The 19,462-nt window shown below is 39.6% G+C and overlaps 1 protein-coding gene and 2 long non-coding RNA genes across 20 annotated transcripts in view; 1 reads left to right on the top strand and 2 right to left on the bottom strand.

Annotated features, from left to right (window-relative positions):
• RYR2 (ryanodine receptor 2) overlaps positions 1-19,462 on the top strand; it is a 252,769-nt gene that overhangs the window by 217,881 nt on the left and 15,426 nt on the right. For 17 of the 18 annotated variants that reach the window (XM_053382604.1, XM_053382607.1, XM_053382606.1 and 14 more), the window contains 10 exons: positions 6,810-6,890; positions 7,541-7,629; positions 8,711-8,839; positions 9,373-9,477; positions 10,571-10,652; positions 12,428-13,731; positions 14,419-14,486; positions 15,001-15,148; positions 16,453-16,539; positions 18,696-18,914. In XM_053382604.1, the coding sequence (XP_053238579.1) occupies positions 6,810-6,890; positions 7,541-7,629; positions 8,711-8,839; positions 9,373-9,477; positions 10,571-10,652; positions 12,428-13,731; positions 14,419-14,486; positions 15,001-15,148; positions 16,453-16,539; positions 18,696-18,914 (2,312 nt within the window). Of the gene's footprint in view, positions 1-6,809; positions 6,891-7,540; positions 7,630-8,710; positions 8,840-9,372; positions 9,478-10,570; positions 10,653-12,427; positions 13,732-14,418; positions 14,487-15,000; positions 15,149-16,452; positions 16,540-18,695; positions 18,915-19,462 lie in introns of those variants that run through there. The other variant, XR_008329619.1, reaches the window with a different exon arrangement.
• LOC128410855 (uncharacterized) overlaps positions 1-19,462 on the bottom strand; it is a 52,392-nt gene that overhangs the window by 9,181 nt on the left and 23,749 nt on the right. The gene's annotated exons all lie outside the window — the stretch shown is intronic.
• Positions 1,020-3,847, bottom strand: LOC128410856 (uncharacterized). The gene is made up of 2 exons (XR_008329622.1): positions 3,702-3,847; positions 1,020-1,712 (listed from the first exon to the last, which is right to left on the bottom strand). It is a non-coding gene; the product is annotated as an uncharacterized LOC128410856 (long non-coding RNA).

The raw sequence follows: 19,462 nt of genomic DNA on the forward strand, positions 1-19,462 counted from the left end.
TTCTTTCTTTTCCTGCTTCATTTGGTGGCGCTTATTTTCTTAGTGGGCCAAGTATTTGTGATGGTTGGATGTAAACAAAATGTGTGCATATGATATTAAAACCCACCATGTGCTGTAGTCTTCCTGTAGCATTTCTGTTGTGTATTTAATGTGGCTTTATGGCTGCATTGGTCTGTGCAATCATAGGAAATCAGTGGAGGATCCAGAGTTGGGTTTGGAGGTGGGATAGGAAGGGGTGATGATGTCTGATGAGGTCCCTCTCAGTGCAGACACACTGAAATCCATGAATTAAGTCATGACTCAAGTCCATCCATTTCAGGAAGTCTACTCTGAGTGTGACTTAGTCAGATATGGCCTGGGACGTTTAGTGACAGAAGATACATTTAGAGTGTAAAAGTAAACATCATTAATGCACGCTAACCAAAATCATTACTGTGCTGATAAGGCTTCGCTTACAGTGTTGTAGATGCTAATGTTCCTCCCTGAGTCATGAACTCTAGTGGACAGGGCAAAGCTCAAAACCAATTATTCAGTAGAGATATTAAATTCTAAGGGTGAGTTTGCTGAAATCAGTTTTGACAGGGAAAGAGGTAATAGTCCCTCCATTACTCTTCCATAGTTAACTTCTTATAAATGCACCCCTATGTGTTGAAATCACAATTGAACAAACTTCAAATGCAGTATTTGGGCATGGTGATTAAGACCACTGAAAAACCATTATTTCCATGGAAAAGTTATCAAGCACAGTCCTACGCATATCTATGCAAAAGTAAGTCCCATTGAGTTCAAGTGTGTATAAGGCAAGTATGTATAAGACTGCAGCGTTAAATAGTTCCTTTAATCTCTTCCACTGAAACTTCACATACAAATTGCTTAATTTCCTTTAATCTCTTCCTTTGAAACTAAGAAATTCAGAATGCTCAATTTTTAATTGAAAGTGCCTTTTTAAAAAGTCATTTGTTAATCACCAGTTATAATTACATAAAATCTCCCTAAAATATGAATGATTCTAAGAGACAAAGACTCCAACAACTTATTTATTCAAAAAAGTAGCCACATACATGATGAAAACCCTCTTCTGATGGAATACTATAATTTTTAAATATTTTGCCCTGAACTATACAGAGTTCTTCATGAATGGACTTCCTCATTCAATTGGGTAGAGGATATCGGACACGAATGCAGGACTGAAGCATATGGGAAGTTCACACACACAGGGATCCATTTATGTTTGTGATGGGGGACTTTCCAACCCTGCAGTGCACTATAGGTAGACATTATTGATCTCTAAGCAACAAAATGGGAACCTGAAAGCAGAAATTATATAGACACAATTCCTCTAGCAGTCATCTGTATGAACACTGTTGAAAATTTATGGGCTCCAGTGGTATTGGTATAATTGTCAGACAGAACAATGTAGACTACACAACCAGGTATACAACAAGCTACAAAAAGCTGTTTCTTAAAATGGATACTGAAATTACGGAGATGTAATATACTATTTTTCAAAGAACACATTTTTCAAAGTTGAGGGATGTGTTAATTCTTTTGAGTAATATTATATGTATATAATAATATCCTCTTGGTTTATCAAAGTTTTTATATCTCACTTGTTTAAGTTATGAGCTTTTATTGCAGGTATTTGTTAATACAATTATTTCAGAGAGATCTTTTAACTGGTGGTGTCTCTTTCCACTAACTGTCTCTTTCCACTAGAGAGAAAAAAGAAAATAGCATAGTAAATAAATATGCCAGTTGTTTCCTGTGTACTGCCCCTTCCTCTACAATATATTTCTCCTGATCCCCTCTCACTATGACCAACTTCATGCTTCATGTTCTTAATACTGGACCCCCCACTGGTAAAAACATTGGTGGTTCTCTACCAGATATGTATCTAATTTGTCTTTGTGATGTAATCAATGTTGCGTTTTCTTTATGTGTTACGTTTTAATTGCTGTGGTTATTATTGGGAAAAGGTTCAAAACCAAAGGCATACATTATTGTACATTAAATTACACTACATTTTCATTTTACTCCTTATAATCCGTACAATTTTCACATAAATCATGATAAGCTTGAAAGTGCATTATTTCCTCTCCTTTGAACATTTTAGGATAGTTAACATATAATGTTAACCTGATGTCTAAGATACTTGGGAAATGTTTGAGATGTAAGGTTTTTACTTTCTTACTGATTTTTGGTTTTCTCTTGGTATGAGATCTTAATTTTATGACCCAGACATTGTAGGGAAAGTTTTAAGTATTGTTACATGTATAGTAGAAATATATTTTCTAGTCTGATCATAAGCATGATACCAGACATCACAGCCACTGAGGTTAGTGGGATTTACAAGCGTTGTGTTGCAGCCTAAATACGCACCGGGGCAGAGGGACAGCTGCTTTACGCTATTGCATTGCCTCCCAGTTTTAGCCCTGTCCCTTTTCTTCCAAGAACTGCTGGGTTCCAGAGCATCACTGATGGCTTCTTGAATGAATCCCATTACAAAACGTTTTCGCTCAACACATGTTCTCCTCTTCCTGAATAGCAACAGTGGATTTAGTGCATGCTATAGCAAGGAAAAGAACATGTACTGTTGTTCAAGAGAACCTGATCTATTTTGTTTGTTTATAATGCTTACTATTAAATTGGTCAACAAAGTGACTTAGTAGCCAATATCAAAACAATGCAGCTTTCTTCTAGAAAATACAAATGCACAACTTGGGCTGCCTAGGGGCTGTTTCATAGGTACGTTATTGTGAGATAAACCCAGTGTACAGTTGCCACAGGAACGGTTTCATCTATAAACATATGACAAGGGCCAGATTTGGAATCTTGGAATGAAAAGAAATAAACTTGCCTTGCTGGATTGTTACTTTCTCATGTTGCTGGTGAAGCTGATCAATGTGGGATGTAGCACCAACTTGTAGTTGAAGGCAGGAAAGTAAAGTAGGCAGCTCCCAAGAGTCCAGTTCACTTTTCTGCCTTCCTCAAAATGGTCATGTTTGTTCTGCGGCCCAAAACTTTCTCCCCAAGGCATTTGTCCCCAGGGGGGTTGTTTTTAACCTTTCTACGTGCCTATTCCATTTCTGTGACTCAGCTACCACTGTCCAGGCTTTGTTCCTTCCCTTTTACTGTCCACATCAGCCCACCCCCCATGTTCTTGTCTTCTCACGTTTTAATCCTCTCCTGACCCTGCTCTTTATCTTCCTTGTGTGTGCCTTAGAAACATATGCACACACATACGCAAAATATGTATCAGCTTGTGTTTTGAACCACACCCTTCATTCCTCCATGACTTTGCTCTTATTCTTCCTTCTCCATCTTGCCCTGTGTCATCTTGCTTCTTTGTCAGAAGGAGCAGAGTGTGGGGGGACATCAATTTTCCCAGCCAAAAGAGCCATTTGTCTTCCTTAGGAGGACATGAGTCCTGGTCCAGTACACCCTCATGTGTTGAACCACAGGTTTGGCTCTTACCCTTCATGCTCCTCCTAGACATGGCTGCCATCAAACCAGTCCCTTGAGGTGAGTGTCTCTTCAGCATCTACTCCATATTCTTTGTGGTGTTGAAGAGGGACTCAAATTCTTGGACAGTTGTACTTGATCTGAAACTCCCAAATCAATTCAGAATGGAAGCTATCATCTGTACAGGTAGCCCTGCACCCTGATGACATTTTACTTCAAGAGATCTCAAAGAAGCCTACCTTCATCTCTTGCTCCATCCTAGTAATTAGAAATTGCTTTGTTTGCCTTCGGCCAGCACCACTTCCACTTTCAGGCCGTGAAGCCACAGCAGACACTGTAATTCTCTCAAAGGCATACTCTTCCATTGTCTCCTGACACAGAGAGATGCCGCTGCTGCCGCCAACAACAACAACAACAAGAGCACTTGGGCATCACCCTTGTTCCTTCACTGGGCTCAATGAAATTTATTTGTATGCTTTGAATGCAGTGGCATTAGGTAGGAGAGTCCCGCAACAGGTAACCTGCAGCCATATATCTTACCTGAATTTGGTAGAAGAAGAAGAAGAAGAGTTTGGATTTGATATCCCGCCTTTCACTCCCTTTAAGGAGTCTCAAAGCGGCTCACATTCTCCTTTCCCTTCCTCCCCCACAACAAACACTCTGTGAGGTGAGTGGGGCTGAGAGACTTCAAAGAAGTGTGACTGGCCCAAGGTCACCCAGCAGCTGCATGTGGAGGAGCGGAGACATGAACCCGGTTCCCCAGATTACGAGACTACCGCTCTTAACCACTACACCACACTGGCTCTCACATTGATGAAATTCATCACCAGCAATTAGTTCAATTAGTTCCTCTATTCTTTTCCTTTATAATGGCAGTTTTACCACAAATTCATTTTTTCTCCTCTTATAATGTGAAATATGTATGCTTACATGTAACAGTTTTAAATCAGCCTTCCCCAACCTGGTGGTCCCTGGATTCTTTAGGCTACAACCTCCATCTGCCACAGGTAGGAGGAGTGATGGAAGTTATAGTCCAAAAAAGCTAATCATTAGTGACAAGGAGAGAACAAGACTATGGAGAGATCATTAGTAGTCTGGCATTCAGCACTTTCAAGGGAGTACATACACCACTTTTTATTTCTTCCAGACATTACTTTTGTTTAAATACATCTCTATTTCAGATTTTCCATGGCAGTAACATGAAGTCATCTATATGTGTAACAATATCATTTAAATGCAGCATGGGCAATGGCAGTATTTTAGCTAAATAGTTAATGTACAATGAGACTTTTGAACTATCTGAATGTTTAACACAAGCTATACAAAATTGTTTTTAAAGGCTTCTGGCCGAGACTGCCAGTTTTCTTTTCTATAAGCACAACATATTCCTTTATTGTAGTTTATTCTGCTGTGTCAAAACTTGGATAGAGATATGAGCAGTCCTTCATAAAAGGCTTGTACCCATTCTCTCCATTCATTCATTAAGATCTGACTCCCTACAATTTTTATTCCATGGCTCAATGTCACCTTTTAAAATAAATTTCCTTTGAGATACCTGTTGAAGAACTCATCACATATTGCTCTTGAACAAGTCTGATGGAGACCCTGTTTGTGAATCATTTACATAGATTTCTGATAAATTGAAACTTCATATATTTGTAGATTTAGGTAGGTAGCTGTGTTGGCCTCATGCAGTAAAAAAAAAAAAAAATGTCCAGTAGCACATTAGAGACCAACTAAGTTTGTTCTGGGTATAAGAAGTGTGCATGCACATGAAAGCTTATGCCCAAACTTAGTTGGTCTCTAAGGTGCTACTGGATAATTTTTTAATTTATTTCATATATTTATGGCAGGGGTGGGGAACCTCTAATCTGCAGGCTCATCTTGGCCTGCCATGGGGTCCAATTTGGTCTACAAGGCCATTTCCCCCCAAACATGCCCATCATACATCAGTCCACTGGTGATGCCAGCTGATGGATGGGAGGGCAGGGTTTAATGCTGCCTTGGTGGTTGTTCCATCATGTTTTGATGGTTCTATTCCTACCTGGAGAGCTGATTCCAGAAAGTGGTGCTAGGAGACTTATGCTTATCCCCATGGCATTTGTGCTGTGGTATACTGCAGGATTCAATCTTGTGCTTTTCAACATCTGCATGGAACCACTGATTGATGTCATGAGTTTCACAGTCAGTTGGCAACAAAATGCAAGTGATACTCAATTCTCATTCCTTTACATCCGAATCAGGTGAGATGTTGGAAGTGCTGAATCACTGTCTGGATGAAGAAGATGGACTGGGTGAAAGCTAACAAACTGAAACTCACTTCCAACAAGCCAGAGATTCTATTGGTGTGTGGTTCAGTCTGTTCTGGAAGGGTCCTCACTCCAGTTTAAATGATCAGGTTGGCAGTCTGAGGAGCACTCATTGATCCAGCTTTGTTGCTAGTGGTCTAAGTGGCCTCAGTAGCATGAACTGCCTTTCACCAGCTAAAGCTCATGTGTCATTTGTGATCTCTCCTGGATAGAATGAATGACTATAGTTACCCAAGCTTTGTAAACTCTGGGTTAGACTACAGAAATGCATTGTATGTCGGGCTGCCTTTGAAAACCGTCCAGAGACCAGGCAGCCCAAAACACAGCTGTCAGTGTTTCTGAGCACGATTTGAAGTATTGATACACAAAAACCTTCTGGGTGGTTTCACTATCTGAAGTTAGGTGGACAGCTATAGGGAAGGACTTTCCAGCACCTTGCATGCAGAACTCTGGCATGTAATGTCCTTTGGGTGCTAAGCAAAGACCTTTTTATTTTTATTTTACTTCCCCAAGCTTTTAAACTCTGGTTAATTTTGATGCATCCTGTGATTGTTCTATGTACTGCCTTTCTGTGTTTATTTTATTTTTTTTACTGTAAATTGCCCTGGAAATCTTAAATTGAAGGCAGTATAGAAATGTTTCAAACTGAACGAATGGAGGAATAATTCTGCAGGAGCCTCATTGGGTCAGTAATTGGTAGCCCTATTCCAGAAGCTCATTTTAGTCACACTTAAAAAACCAAGATTATATTTCAACTATTATACAAAGTTCAGAAATTTCTAAAATGTTGCCAAGCCCATGCTACCATTTTTTTTGAGAGAGAAATGTATTTCTAAATTATACTTATTTTTCTTATGATAAATAAATACACCTTTCCTGCAAGTGAGTATGACATATATTTGATTTTGAAAACATGCTTTAAGTCTACATTCACTTATAATCTATGCGTTTTTTTTATATCAGTCAGATGAATATGTGAAGCTTCAGAGTTGCTTTGCAACTTTTCATAATATTTACTGGCAACTGGCTTTTCCACAGGAGAAAAGGTGATGCAAGATGATGAATTTACTTGTGACCTCTTCCGGTTCCTCCAGTTGCTTTGCGAGGGGCACAACTCAGGTTTGTTTAAATAATGCTATTAACTAATCCAGTGTTGGAGTAACCAGCTATAAGTACTCACTGTAAAAGGCTTAACACCTTAATGAATTTTTCCAAATAGTAAACACAGCATGAAGGAAGAATAGTTATGTAGATTGATAGTGCCAATTTTCTTAAACAGTTGAGCTGTGAAAACAAATTAAATGACATCTCTAGAAACACGTTATACAGGAAAAATAAGTGGAGCAACACTGCTTATTTTGTTGATTCTTTCATTCCCCTAATTGTAAATGTGCATAACACAAGTCTTTTTTTACCAGGTAGACAATCTCCCTAATAGCTATGTAGTACTACTTAGTGCACAGTACTACCACAGTAATCAAGAGATGTTCTTCTCCAATGTAAGTGGACAGAAAGTAGAAAACTAAATTTGATCCTCCCTGTAATTCAATTCAGTTCTCCTACAATATAAAAAAAGTCTACTATCTCAAGAATAACTATAGTGCATAATCTAAAAAATTAAGCATAATTAAAATGTTTGGAAAAGGAAAATACAGATTATCAGCAGGAAATATGCTTTAGAAAACATGCATTTTATACTCTGATAGGAGATTTTAAAGGGATATAAGACAGGGGCTAAAGTTAATTCAATCTTGTTCTATCTTTCCAAGATTTTCAGAATTACTTGAGGACTCAGACTGGTAACAATACAACTGTCAATATTATAATATCTACTGTGGATTATTTACTGAGAGTTCAGGTAAAATATAATGCATGTGAACTCTAGTTTGTTGAAAAGAATTGCATCAAAATGCAAAATTGTGTAACATCAAGTGTTTATATTGCTACTTTTTTTAGTTATTTAAAAGTATTTATAAACCTTTTAATGTATTTTTTAAAAAACAACAAACCAGAACCGTATAAGAGAACTTGGAGGAAATAAATAAAAGCCTCTCCAATCTCTCTGCTTCCAAAAGAGTATGAAAAAATAAATTCCAATGGGTGGGTGGCTGGCTGGGGGTCAATATTCCTGTGCTACGCTGCTTACCAGCCAACAAGCACGAAATAATTTTGTACTAGCTTTTCGTGATCCATAAGTGTGGGCCCTGTACTATTGTTTTTATATGGTTTTTTAAAGCTCTGCTTTATTATATTGCTTTAGTGTTTTTATGTTTTGTACTGTTTCACAACTCTAATTTTTTTTAAAAAAAATATTGAGTACTGTAGTTTATAAATGCTTTTAAATAAAAATAGAAGAGAGGGAAAGACATGTACCTACAGAGTTAAATAATACCTTGGTTTTTGTTTGTTTTTAAAATTGTTATAAACAGTCAAATGTCTAAGAACATGATCTTGCTTAATTGCCTTATGCACACTGGTGGCATCCTTCTATAATTTCTACACCCTCAAAATAGCATGATGACAAATCTGGTGCATCAAAATTGAGATCCCCCAACTCTCTGCCAATGCCAGCTAGTTGCCCTGCCCCCATCCATGATCTCTTGCATCTTCCCAAACATGTGAGGCTGCAAAAAGCAGCAAAGGAATCAAGCCCCAGAAAAAAGCTAATGCAAACTAGCAGCTTACTCTGATTTTAGTTGCAATGGAGTTTCCATTGTCTAGAAGAATTCTGGGAACTGGAACTTAAAGTGACATTAGTCAGTGTCATAGTTCTGGAGACTTTCTGAACACTTTGCTTTTTTTTAATATGTCAAATGCAATTTTAGTGATGTTATCACTAATAATGATTATTTATTCAGTTAGTTGTCTAATACAAAAATAGTCTCTAGTTTCTGAGTTGTGAATTCATGCACTTTGTATATTTCTTCATCCACTTTCAGGAATCAATTAGTGATTTCTATTGGTATTACTCTGGAAAGGATGTTATTGATGAACAAGGACAACGTAATTTCTCTAAAGCAATTCAAGTTGCAAAGCAGGTTTTCAATACTCTTACAGAATATATTCAGGTAATGTTTGAAACAATCCATAAACAAGGGATAAAGTGTCTGCATGTATGGTGGGTGGTAAGAAAGAACATTTGGGGCAATAACTTTTGGCTGCACAATATAACTTCCACTCCCTCTCCTCTCCCACTAGATATATTTGGGATGGGTGTGTCTCCCAACCGTCTAGAACAAATTTGGGGAGGGTGCAGAGAAAGCAGAGGAGAGGTTCTGTGGTAGAAGCAGAAATCTTGTAGTGGAAGCATTTCATTGGATATTGCCCAGTAACTCTGTTCATATTCTTGTCCAAGTGATGCATTGAAATGGGTGGACAATTTTGTGTATACAAATTAATGTGTATGTGAAGGTGAATGGAAAAGCCATTTTTCACAGGGACCCCATGGGCTAAGCATGTGAGTTTGTTCTCAAAGATGTTTCATTTGTGTAACATTTTCATTAGCCATTCCCACTGTCGTGACAGTAATCAGCCAGAGGCAGCTTATGTTATATTTCCCTTTTAACTTCAGTTTTGTTGTTTGTTAAAACCTCTTTTTCAGGGACCATGTACGGGTAACCAGCAGAGTCTGGCGCATAGCAGACTGTGGGATGCTGTTGTTGGTTTTCTTCATGTATTTGCCCATATGCAGATGAAGCTTTCTCAGGTACAATATCTCCATCTATAAATTTAAAAAACTATTTTACTTTAACTTCATTAAAGAAGATAGTCACAGCTTGTAGTATCAAGGAGTACCCGAAGCTACATACTTGGTCTCTCAGGGAGAGTGCTAGCCTGTCAAAAGCAGGCTGACATCCCAATTCCTGAAAGTAACCATCATTGGCCAATAGGACCCTTGTCTTACCAATATTTATCCTCCGTTGATTGGTCTTCATTCACCTTCATAAACACGCATCCATGTAGAGTAGCTGGGGTGGGTATCATCCCCTTTCTGCTCATCCAAAGATTAATCTGATGACCAGGGAGTGGGAAATTTCATCTTCATCAAAATGCCCATCCCAGCTGTGTATGTCCTCAACTTTTGTTGTCACCAAAATCAGTGTGATCTTGGCAGCAAGAAAAATTCCTTGGGCAGTCACCTCAGGCCTCTCTTAAGTGGGAGTTAACCACCTCTGGTGTAAGCATTTTTCACTCACACAAGTGTGCCCTGCTGCAGACATGAAACTGCACTTAACCAGAAATTTGGAGGGGGTCTCACATGCCATCCTATCCCCACCCTCCTTTTTTACACTTTGAATTCCTTTTGTTTCCCCTTCAGCTTTAAACATAGTTCCATGTTACATCTGCACCAACAGAACGGTATTTAACCAGATTCATTCATATCGGGGTTTGGCTAACCTGCTTTCAAATCCTGAGTGATATTGAAATGATTGATTTTCATTCTGAAAAACGTTAATTATTTCAAGCCACATTTCAAAGCTATTGTTTATTCATAGATAGTTTGCAATTGGTTCAAATCAACCAATTATTGTTGGGAAAACTGAGTTTCTTTTTTAAAGATCTGATCCGAAGAGTCACACGCTGTGTTCCACCTTCCAGCCCCTCCTTTTCCATTCCACCTTCCATCACCCAAAAGCTACTCTCGAATGTTCAAAGTGACACAGGGACCTGTAGCTGTCACAGTATTATCAGAAATCAGTGAGCCCCCAATTCTAAGCCAGAGACATAGTTTTCTCAATATGATCATAGTTGCTGGGCTAAAAGAACACTGCCATGAATCTTGTATTTTATGTTGACAGGATTCTAGCCAAATTGAATTACTGAAAGAATTAATGGATCTTCAGAAGGATATGGTGGTCATGTTGTTATCTATGTTAGAAGGTAATTTCAAGTTCATTTTAAAACTTTTTTTTCTTAAAAAAACACACACACAAGCAATCCCCAAACCAAACCTTTATTGACTTTCTTCAAATTGCAAAGAGGTAAAAAAAATTGGTGCCAATGGGGGATTTCGTCCTAATACAAATAGCTTCATATGATCTATTTCTGTCACAGCTACATCAAGGGAGGAGACTGTTTAAACTCCCCCTTCCTGTCTGCTATGATCCCTGTAATTATCAGCCGCCGTGACCATCTCATAGCTGCTCTTTGCATTTTTAAAAATGTTCTGGTGAACTACAAAGACTCATTTAACATCACCTGTAGTTTGGCTCATGGAACCTGCTAATGTACTATAGTCTCCAATAAAAGCACAATGTAAAATGTTCAGTTTTACTGTTATTGTGTAAAGGTTGTAGAGAAAACAGTATTTACTAACATAACTTGCTTTTTTTGTTTCTATGAGTTTCAGTTTTGTAAGCAGTCTTCATAAAAGCCTCAAAACAGAATTTATACAACTTTAAATGGATCACTTTTTATCCAAATACACAAATTATTCAAAGCTTGACTTCTGTTTCTCTTTGTTCATAAGCCCTTTTCTATTTTTTCTCTGCATCTTGTTGGCTTCTACTAGCTGAAATTATTTCAGAATGTTTTTGTTTTATAGCCAGCCAATGTGTACGTTATTGGATTAGTGATTTCCCACGAACACAAGTTGCAATGCGTATGAAAAATTAATTGCTTTTACCCACAAGTTTTATTTGGTTCCATTCTATAAGGCGGCAGTGGGGAACCTTTTTGGCCCAACAGACCAGATCCATATCAGTTTCCAGTCTTACAAGCCAATTTTGACAGGGGGATGTGACCACCCACTTGTCAATCACCTTGGCATCATTATGCCAGATGACGGAGAGGTGGGTTGTTGTGGCCACCTGTCAAAATCTCTTCCACAGCAAAATGCCCCAACAACCAGTTGTGGTTACCAGATACTTGGCAGCCACAGTGCAAGAGGCTTTGCCAGTCCTATGCTTGCCAGTGCTGAGCATATGGCTGGCATTGCTACTTTCTGCAGGCAGTGGTTGTGTGATTGAGTTCCCCGCAGGAAATTTGGTCACACAACCCATGCAGCAGCCTTGAGCTCATACCTCAGTTGGGCAGCCAATTCAGCTCAGTTGGGCAGCCAATTCAGCTAGTCTCTACCTGCCACACACCTGATGTCACATATGGCAGCAGATGGGTGTGGGTAGGGGAAAACAGCCTTGTAAGCCAAATTGGGACCCATGCTGGGCCAAATTGGGCCTGTGGGTTAGAGGTTCCTCACTCCTGCTTCAAAGCAAGGCAACAGCCATATTCACTATTGACCCACATGTAATCCTATGTGCAAATGAACCTGGAGATATTTCAGTAAACAGGAAATCTGGGTAAATGCTAAAGAAGCAAAGGCCTAAATCAACACAGAGTTAAGCATCCTTAAGCCAATTGATTTCAGTGGGCTTAAGCAAGCTTAACCCTTTGTTGTATTCAGGCCATGAGGTTTCAGCAATCTTTTAAGGCTTGTATAACAAAAAGTCTGGAATCTTACAAGCCTGATTATTTTTCTCCTAACGTAAATGTTGCTCACCCCCTGTATTACTATCAGTAGTTCAAAATGGTCACCTCTGAAATTCTATCTAGTAATTTTATTGATGTCTGGAACAGTTTACAAGGCATTATATATCTCTAGTTGTTAACTGAGTAAATATTTTAACAAGAATTTCAATGCACTTTCCCACATTCAGGTAATGTTGTGAATGGCACAATCGGCAAGCAGATGGTTGACATGCTAGTGGAATCCTCCAACAATGTAGAAATGATTTTAAAGTTTTTTGATATGTTCCTAAAACTGAAGGATTTAACTTTCTCTGATGCATTCAAAGAATATGATCCTGACGGAAAGGGTATCATTTCAAAAAGAGATTTCCACAAAGCCATGGAGAGCCACAAACACTACACTCAATCTGAAACCGAGTTTTTGCTCTCATGTGCTGAAACAGATGAGAATGAGACTTTGGATTATGAGGAATTTGTGAAACGGTTTCATGAGCCGGCCAAAGACATTGGCTTCAATGTTGCTGTCCTCCTGACAAACTTGTCAGAGCACATGCCTCATGACACTCGGTTGCAAACTTTTCTTGAATTGGCAGATAGTGTTTTGAACTATTTCCAGCCCTTCTTAGGGCGCATAGAGATAATGGGTAGCGCAAAGCGCATTGAACGAGTTTACTTTGAGATAAGTGAATCAAGTCGGACACAATGGGAAAAACCTCAAGTTAAAGAATCAAAGAGACAGTTTATATTTGATGTAGTAAATGAAGGAGGGGAAAAGGAAAAAATGGAGCTTTTTGTTAATTTTTGTGAGGATACCATATTTGAAATGCAATTGGCAGCTCAGATCTCTGAGTCGGATTTGAATGAGAGGTCTGCAAATAAAGAAGAAAATGAGAACGAAAAACCTGAGGAACAGGATCCCAGAATGGGCTTCTTCTCTCTAGTAACTGTTAAATCAGCTTTAGTAGCTCTCAGGTATAACATAATGACACTCATGAAAGTGCTAAGCATGAAAAGTATCAAGAAGCAGATGAAGAAGATGAAAAAGATGACCATGAAAGACATGGCGATGGCTTTTTTCTCCTCATATTGGAGCATTTTAATGGGCTTAATGCATTTCATATCAAGCGTCTTCCGAGGGTTCTTTCAAATCATGTACAGTTTGCTGCTTGGAGGAAGCCTAGTTGAAGGGGCTAAGAAAATCAAGGTGGCCGAACTCTTAGCCAACATGCCTGACCCTACTCAAGATGAGGTGCGTGGTGAAGGGGAAGAAGCGGAAAGAAAGCCAACAGAAGCTCCCCTGCCTGCAGAAGATCTGACCGATCTGAAAGCTTTGTCAGAAGACAGTGACCTCCTCTCGGACATATTTGGCTTGGATTTAAAAAGAGAGGGAGGACAATATAAACTAATCCCACATAATCCTAATGCAGGCCTAAGTGATTTGCTGAGCAGTCCTTCTTTACCCCCCTTACCTGATGTGCAAGAAAAAATACAGGTACACACTATAATTTGTATGTCTATACTGTTTAAATCTGATTTTAGACTTTTAAAAATTGTTTTTAGGAAATATAAATCAGCACATCATGCATGTTGATTCCATTTTTCAATGGATTAACAACTACAGAGTATTCTCTCTAGAGAGGCATGCCTGGCACCATCACTATTTATTTTTTGAACTTTAATTTTCTGTCATATCTTAGTTGGGTGGGTTGTGCTGAATCTGTGAACTGCCCTGAGATTCTGTGAACGGCCCTGAGACCTCCAGGTATAGGGCGATATATAAATTCAATAAATAAATAATAAAATAAATAAATGATAAATACTCTTCTGTACATACCAGTGAACATTACAGGTCACTTATACTGTTGTTTCTAATGTTGGTTTGTGTAAGTTGCTTTCACCTTTTGTGAAAAATACAACTAACAACAACAATATTGAGCAAGCAAAGCTTTCATCTTTCTAAAGTGACATTGCTGGAGTTCCTAATATACTCTGATTATAATTGGTTTGAGTTTTAAATAGAAAACAATATTTTCAAGTAAATAGGAGTGTCCTCATGTTCTACTCAATATGAACATTAGTATATTTTAAATGACATAGTCAAGGCTATGGTGCTGGGTTTTTTTAAACATGACTTGAAAGTAGTGCATTGCCATAATTGTTTCCTCCTTATTTGTTGAAGGACCAGAAGGTGAACGAAGATGAAAAGGATGAGAAAGAAGAAACTAAATTTGTACCTGAAAAAGCAGAGTATGTGTCAATATTTCTAGCATTTATGAATCCACTTATGAATATTGTGGTCTTAAATGCACTTGGAAGCAAAACCCATTGAAATAAATGACAACTCAGTTGTATTTATGTCCTTATCTTCTAACAGCTCAGTTATATAGAGTATAGTGATCACTTTAGCAGTCATTGTTAAAAGTGTTTTACATCCTGTGTGCTTCAATGTGAATTAATTATATTGTAATTGCTTTGTAAAGACCGTTCCCTTTTTAACCCACATTTATTTTCTTCCCACTGTGTTAAATCCATTATAAGTGTCTTGTATCTTAAGGGCTTTTATAAGCCCTTATCCATTATACATTCCCTAAATGCCCTTTCCAGCTGTGATCATCTCACATACAGTAAGTACTTGAAAGAGGACCCAGTCTTCTTTAAAGTGCCCATGAAACATGTGATTGACACAGCTTGTTTCTTTTTCCAATGAGAGATTATATTTTAATTAATAGAGTGTGACTCACAATAAGATTTATGCTTTTAGAGGAGAAGATGGAGAAAAGGAAGAGAAAGCAAAAGAAGATAAAGCAAAGCAGAAACAAAGGCAGCGCCACAAACATAGGCATGGTGAACCAGAATCACAGGAATCAGCCTTCTGGAAGAAAATTATTGCATACCAGCAGAAACTTCTTGTAAGTGGAATAAGTCATCTCTGAAGAGCAGGGAAACCAAATTTCCTCTCAATTGCAACACTGGAAGGAGAGGAACCTCTCTTCCAAGGCTACCCCTGTGATGTGGAGGAGCCTGCCCCCACCTCTGCTGATGGGCACAGATCAGCAGAGTGTTGGGATTTTATGAGGCTCTGGGGCTCGCCAGAGGCCCCCTCCTTCTCCGAGCGTCTCCCTGTAGGCACAGCTCTGGAATGGCATGTCCCTTCATCTCCAGAGTGCCTCTCAGCGACACTTTTCTTATGAAAGGTACACACTGTTCTTCTGGAAGAACACAGCAAGAAGAAAAAAACATTCGTAGATCTAAACTACGTTTATTTACAGTTTATGTACAGACAAGGTTAAACCACAGAGCCTAGGGCTTGCCGATCAGAAGGTCGGCGGTTCGAATCCCCACGACATGGTAAGCTCCCGTTGCTCGGTCCCTGCTCCTGCCAACCTAGCAGTTCAAAAGCATGTCAAAGTGCAAGTAGATAAACAGGTACCACTCTGGCAGGAAGGTAAACAGCGTTTCCGTGCGCTGCTCTGGTTCATGCTGGCCACGTGACTTGGAAGGTGTACGCCGGCTCCCTCATCCAATAAAGCGAGATGAGCACCGCAACCCTAGAGTCGGTCACGACTGGACCTAATGGTCAGGGGTTCCTTTACCTTTATGTACAGACAATGCATAATCACATCTGTTCTCTCCAGCTCCGAGAGAACAACAGAAGTGAAAGTACATTCCAAAAGTACACGTACAGTGAAAGAGATAAGATGGTTTTCCTGTTCTCACAGTCTACTCAGACAGCATGTGAAATTATACCAATCACAAAATGCAGCCACGGTGGACTGGTTTACTAACCCAGAGAAGGGGGTGGTATGTGTGCTACCTGTGTGTCTGGGCCCACTTTGGCAATGACCACTTTTATTCTGGCCACACCCATTACTAGCATGTGGTCCTCTGAGGACTGATCAGCAGCCCTTAGGCCAAAAAAGATTAGCCACCCCTGCTTTATCTGATCATGGCTAAAAGACCAAAATCAAGACTCACTTGGATTATGTGAATTCCTTAATGAACACCAAAAAAAGTATTTGCTGGTGAATGTAAATGTGCCATCGAATCTAATGCACACCTTAATTTTCGCAACGTAATTTGGCCAAAAAAGGTGAGCATTAGGTTCGAGTAAATGCGGTAATTTATTTCAAGATCACATTCTGTAGGTTAACGGAACTGAATTATTCAAATGTAAGTATTTAGTGCATTTAATATTTATTATTTTGTCTTTCAGAACTATTTTGCTCGGAATTTCTACAATATGAGGATGTTGGCTTTGTTTGTTGCATTTGCCATTAATTTCATTCTGCTCTTCTATAAGGTAACTCCTTCATGTTTTCATCCGCAGATGTGTAAATGAAGTACCATATAAATGAAAATGTATACAGAAAGTACACAAAAAGTAAAAATGTATACAAAAAGTATACATATGCACAAAAAGTAAACACATATACTTTCTTGTTCTTTAGCCTTCCTGGGTGATCCCAGCAAATCTGAGCTGAAAACTGACATTTTAGGAGCAAAAAAGGTTACATAGCTTATCACTGTATGACACACACAAACACAAATCTAGTTCAGTATTGTCTTTACTGACCATCAGTGATTCTTCCAGGTTTCAGAGAGGGTTTGCCCTTACCAAGGGATGTCAGAGATTGAACCTGGGCTTTCTGTACCCAAAGTATGTACTTTACCACTAAGCTATGGGTCATCCCCAAAAGAGCACGTGATATTTGGTGGGAGGGCGGGGAAAGAACACACAGATTGGGATGGGTGCAGGAATGAGGTGGAGGGTGACTGGCTAAATACCCTCCAGTCGCAGAGTAGTTTCCACCTACAGCAACCCCTCCCAGCTTCCACACACGTCCAGCAGCGAGACAAGTCATAGGGGAAACGGCAACAATAACAATAGCCGCTGCCTCTGGGGCTGATCGCTCAGGCCCCAACATCCTGTGGCTTGAGTGCTCCATTCTGCCTCTAGCCTTGACTAGAAGAAGAAGAAGAGTTTGGATTTGATATCCCGCTTTATCACTACCCGAAGGAGTCTCAAAGCGGCTAACATTCTCCTTTCCCTTCCTCCCCCACAACAAACACTCTGTGAGGTGAGTGGGGCTGAGAGACTTCAAAGAAGTGTGACTGGCCCAAGGTCACCCAGCAGCTGCATGTGGAGGAGCGGGGATGCGAACCCGGTTCCCCAGATTATGAGTCCACCGCTCTTAGCCAAACTACAAGAAAGAAGATTCCACCTAAACATTAGGAAGAACTTCCTGACAGTAAGAGCTGTTCGACAGTGGAATTTGCTGCCAAGGAGTGTGGTGGAGTCTCCTTCTTTGGAGGTCTTTAAGCAGAGGCTTGACAACCATATGTCAGGAGTGCTCTGATGGTATTTCCTGCTTGGCAGGGGGTTGGACTCAATGGCCCTTGTGGTCTCTTCCAACTCTATGATTCTATGATTCTACACCACGCTGGCTCTCCACTAAAGCTCCTCACTCTTCCACAATGCTCTTGCTTTCTGAAACTGATTGCTCCTGCCTGCATATTCTTCCCTCTGCAGCTTCTGCTCCAGGAAAGGAGAATGCCCACTGGTCTCCACCTTCCCCTCCTCTGTATATCTTTCCCCGCCCCCAGTCCTCCATTCCCAGGTGCTTGGAGTAGCTGCTCTGATGCTCGCTAGGCGCAAGACTAAATGTTGCCACACGTAAACAAACAAACAAACAAAAAACAACTCCAGGCATTTTGCCTACTTTTTAAAAAATCCACAGACAGGATTTTTTATGCTGAAAAAGAGGGCATATCTGGCAGAACGGGTGTATGGCAACCCTAATGTTGCTGTTGCTGTGTATACTCTCTACTCTCTACATGGCTTAACATGAAAGCAATGAAACCCACAGGCTTCTGGTACATAAATAGTGATTCCTGCCTTCAGCCACAAGAGGGAGATCTAGTCCCACCTGAGCTGATCTTTACATGCACCTCGGAAGTGCCCTTCATGGTATGACCAAATGTCTTTTCTGTTTTCAGCCTCTCCAGGGGGGCATTCAGTCCACCTCTTCCTTCCTGGAACTAGGGGTTATTAGGTTAATCCAGTTTATGCTCCACACATGTAGAGCAGGAAAGTAAGAACTTTAGGAATTTGTCCTCCTCCTCCTCCTCCTCCTCCTCCTTTTCCGGCCTGTTTTATATTGATTGTTTGACTATTAACACTGCCATGTTTATTGTTAATTCTTTTTTTCACTACACTAACAGGCGTAAATTTTAAATGTCTTTCTGAATGAGCAGGTAGGTTACTGGATCTTCCAGTTGGGCCTGGGAGGTAAGTGGCTCTCTCCCTGGAGAAGCAACCAAGTTTTTAGTGCCTGAAGGCTTCAGGAGGAGGTGCCATCTCACATGTCAGGAATGCCCTCCAGGAGACTCTGAGAACAGAAATTCACAGTCAGAGCATTTTAATTTTTTTCTATTCACTTCAATTTATTTCAACAGGTCTCCACATCTGCAGTGGCTGAAGAAAAGGAGGTTCCTGTGGTTAATATTGCTGAAAACTCCAAGTTAAGCAGCTTAGAAAGTCCTTCCCATAGAATCATCACAGTGCACTATGTTCTTGAAGAAAGTAGCGGCTACATGGAACCCACACTCCGCATTTTAGCCATTCTGCACACAGTCATTTCCTTTTTCTGCATCATTGGATATTACTGTCTGAAAGTAAGAGGACAAGGAATTCATACATTTCCATTGAAGTAGTTACAAATAATGTGTTGTAGCTTTAATTGGGGTGGTGGGGCTTGTGTGCAGGATGCTTTTTCAAACACACACACACAGTTCCGTCAATTAAAATATCCAGGGCACTGTATAGGAAGTGAACTGGGAGCCAATGAAGCTCTTGCTTTGAAGTAATGATAATAAGGATATTGTAAAACGTGCTACAAATATGAAATATTGTTAGATACAGCACATTGAAATCTTTCAGAAGTGGCAAGAGGAACAGTAGAAAACCTGCAATGCCTTGATATCCTATTTTATCAAAGTTTTAAGAGTCAAAGGTAGATTTCTCTGTTTAAAACAAAATCTTCAAAATAAGATGAAAAATTGTGTAGCATTTGCAGTGCTCCTGATAGTTTTTTCTTACTTTGCACAGATCTGGTATGAGATTTGTGCGTGCTATTCCCCAAGGGCATAGATGCAACAAAGATTTACGTGGCCATTTTTTAAAGTACTTTGAATGCATTTGAGATTCAAAATGCTTCAAAAAT

Source organism: Podarcis raffonei, chromosome 3 (assembly GCF_027172205.1).
Source record: "Podarcis raffonei isolate rPodRaf1 chromosome 3, rPodRaf1.pri, whole genome shotgun sequence".
Lineage (NCBI taxonomy): Eukaryota > Metazoa > Chordata > Lepidosauria > Squamata > Lacertidae > Podarcis > Podarcis raffonei.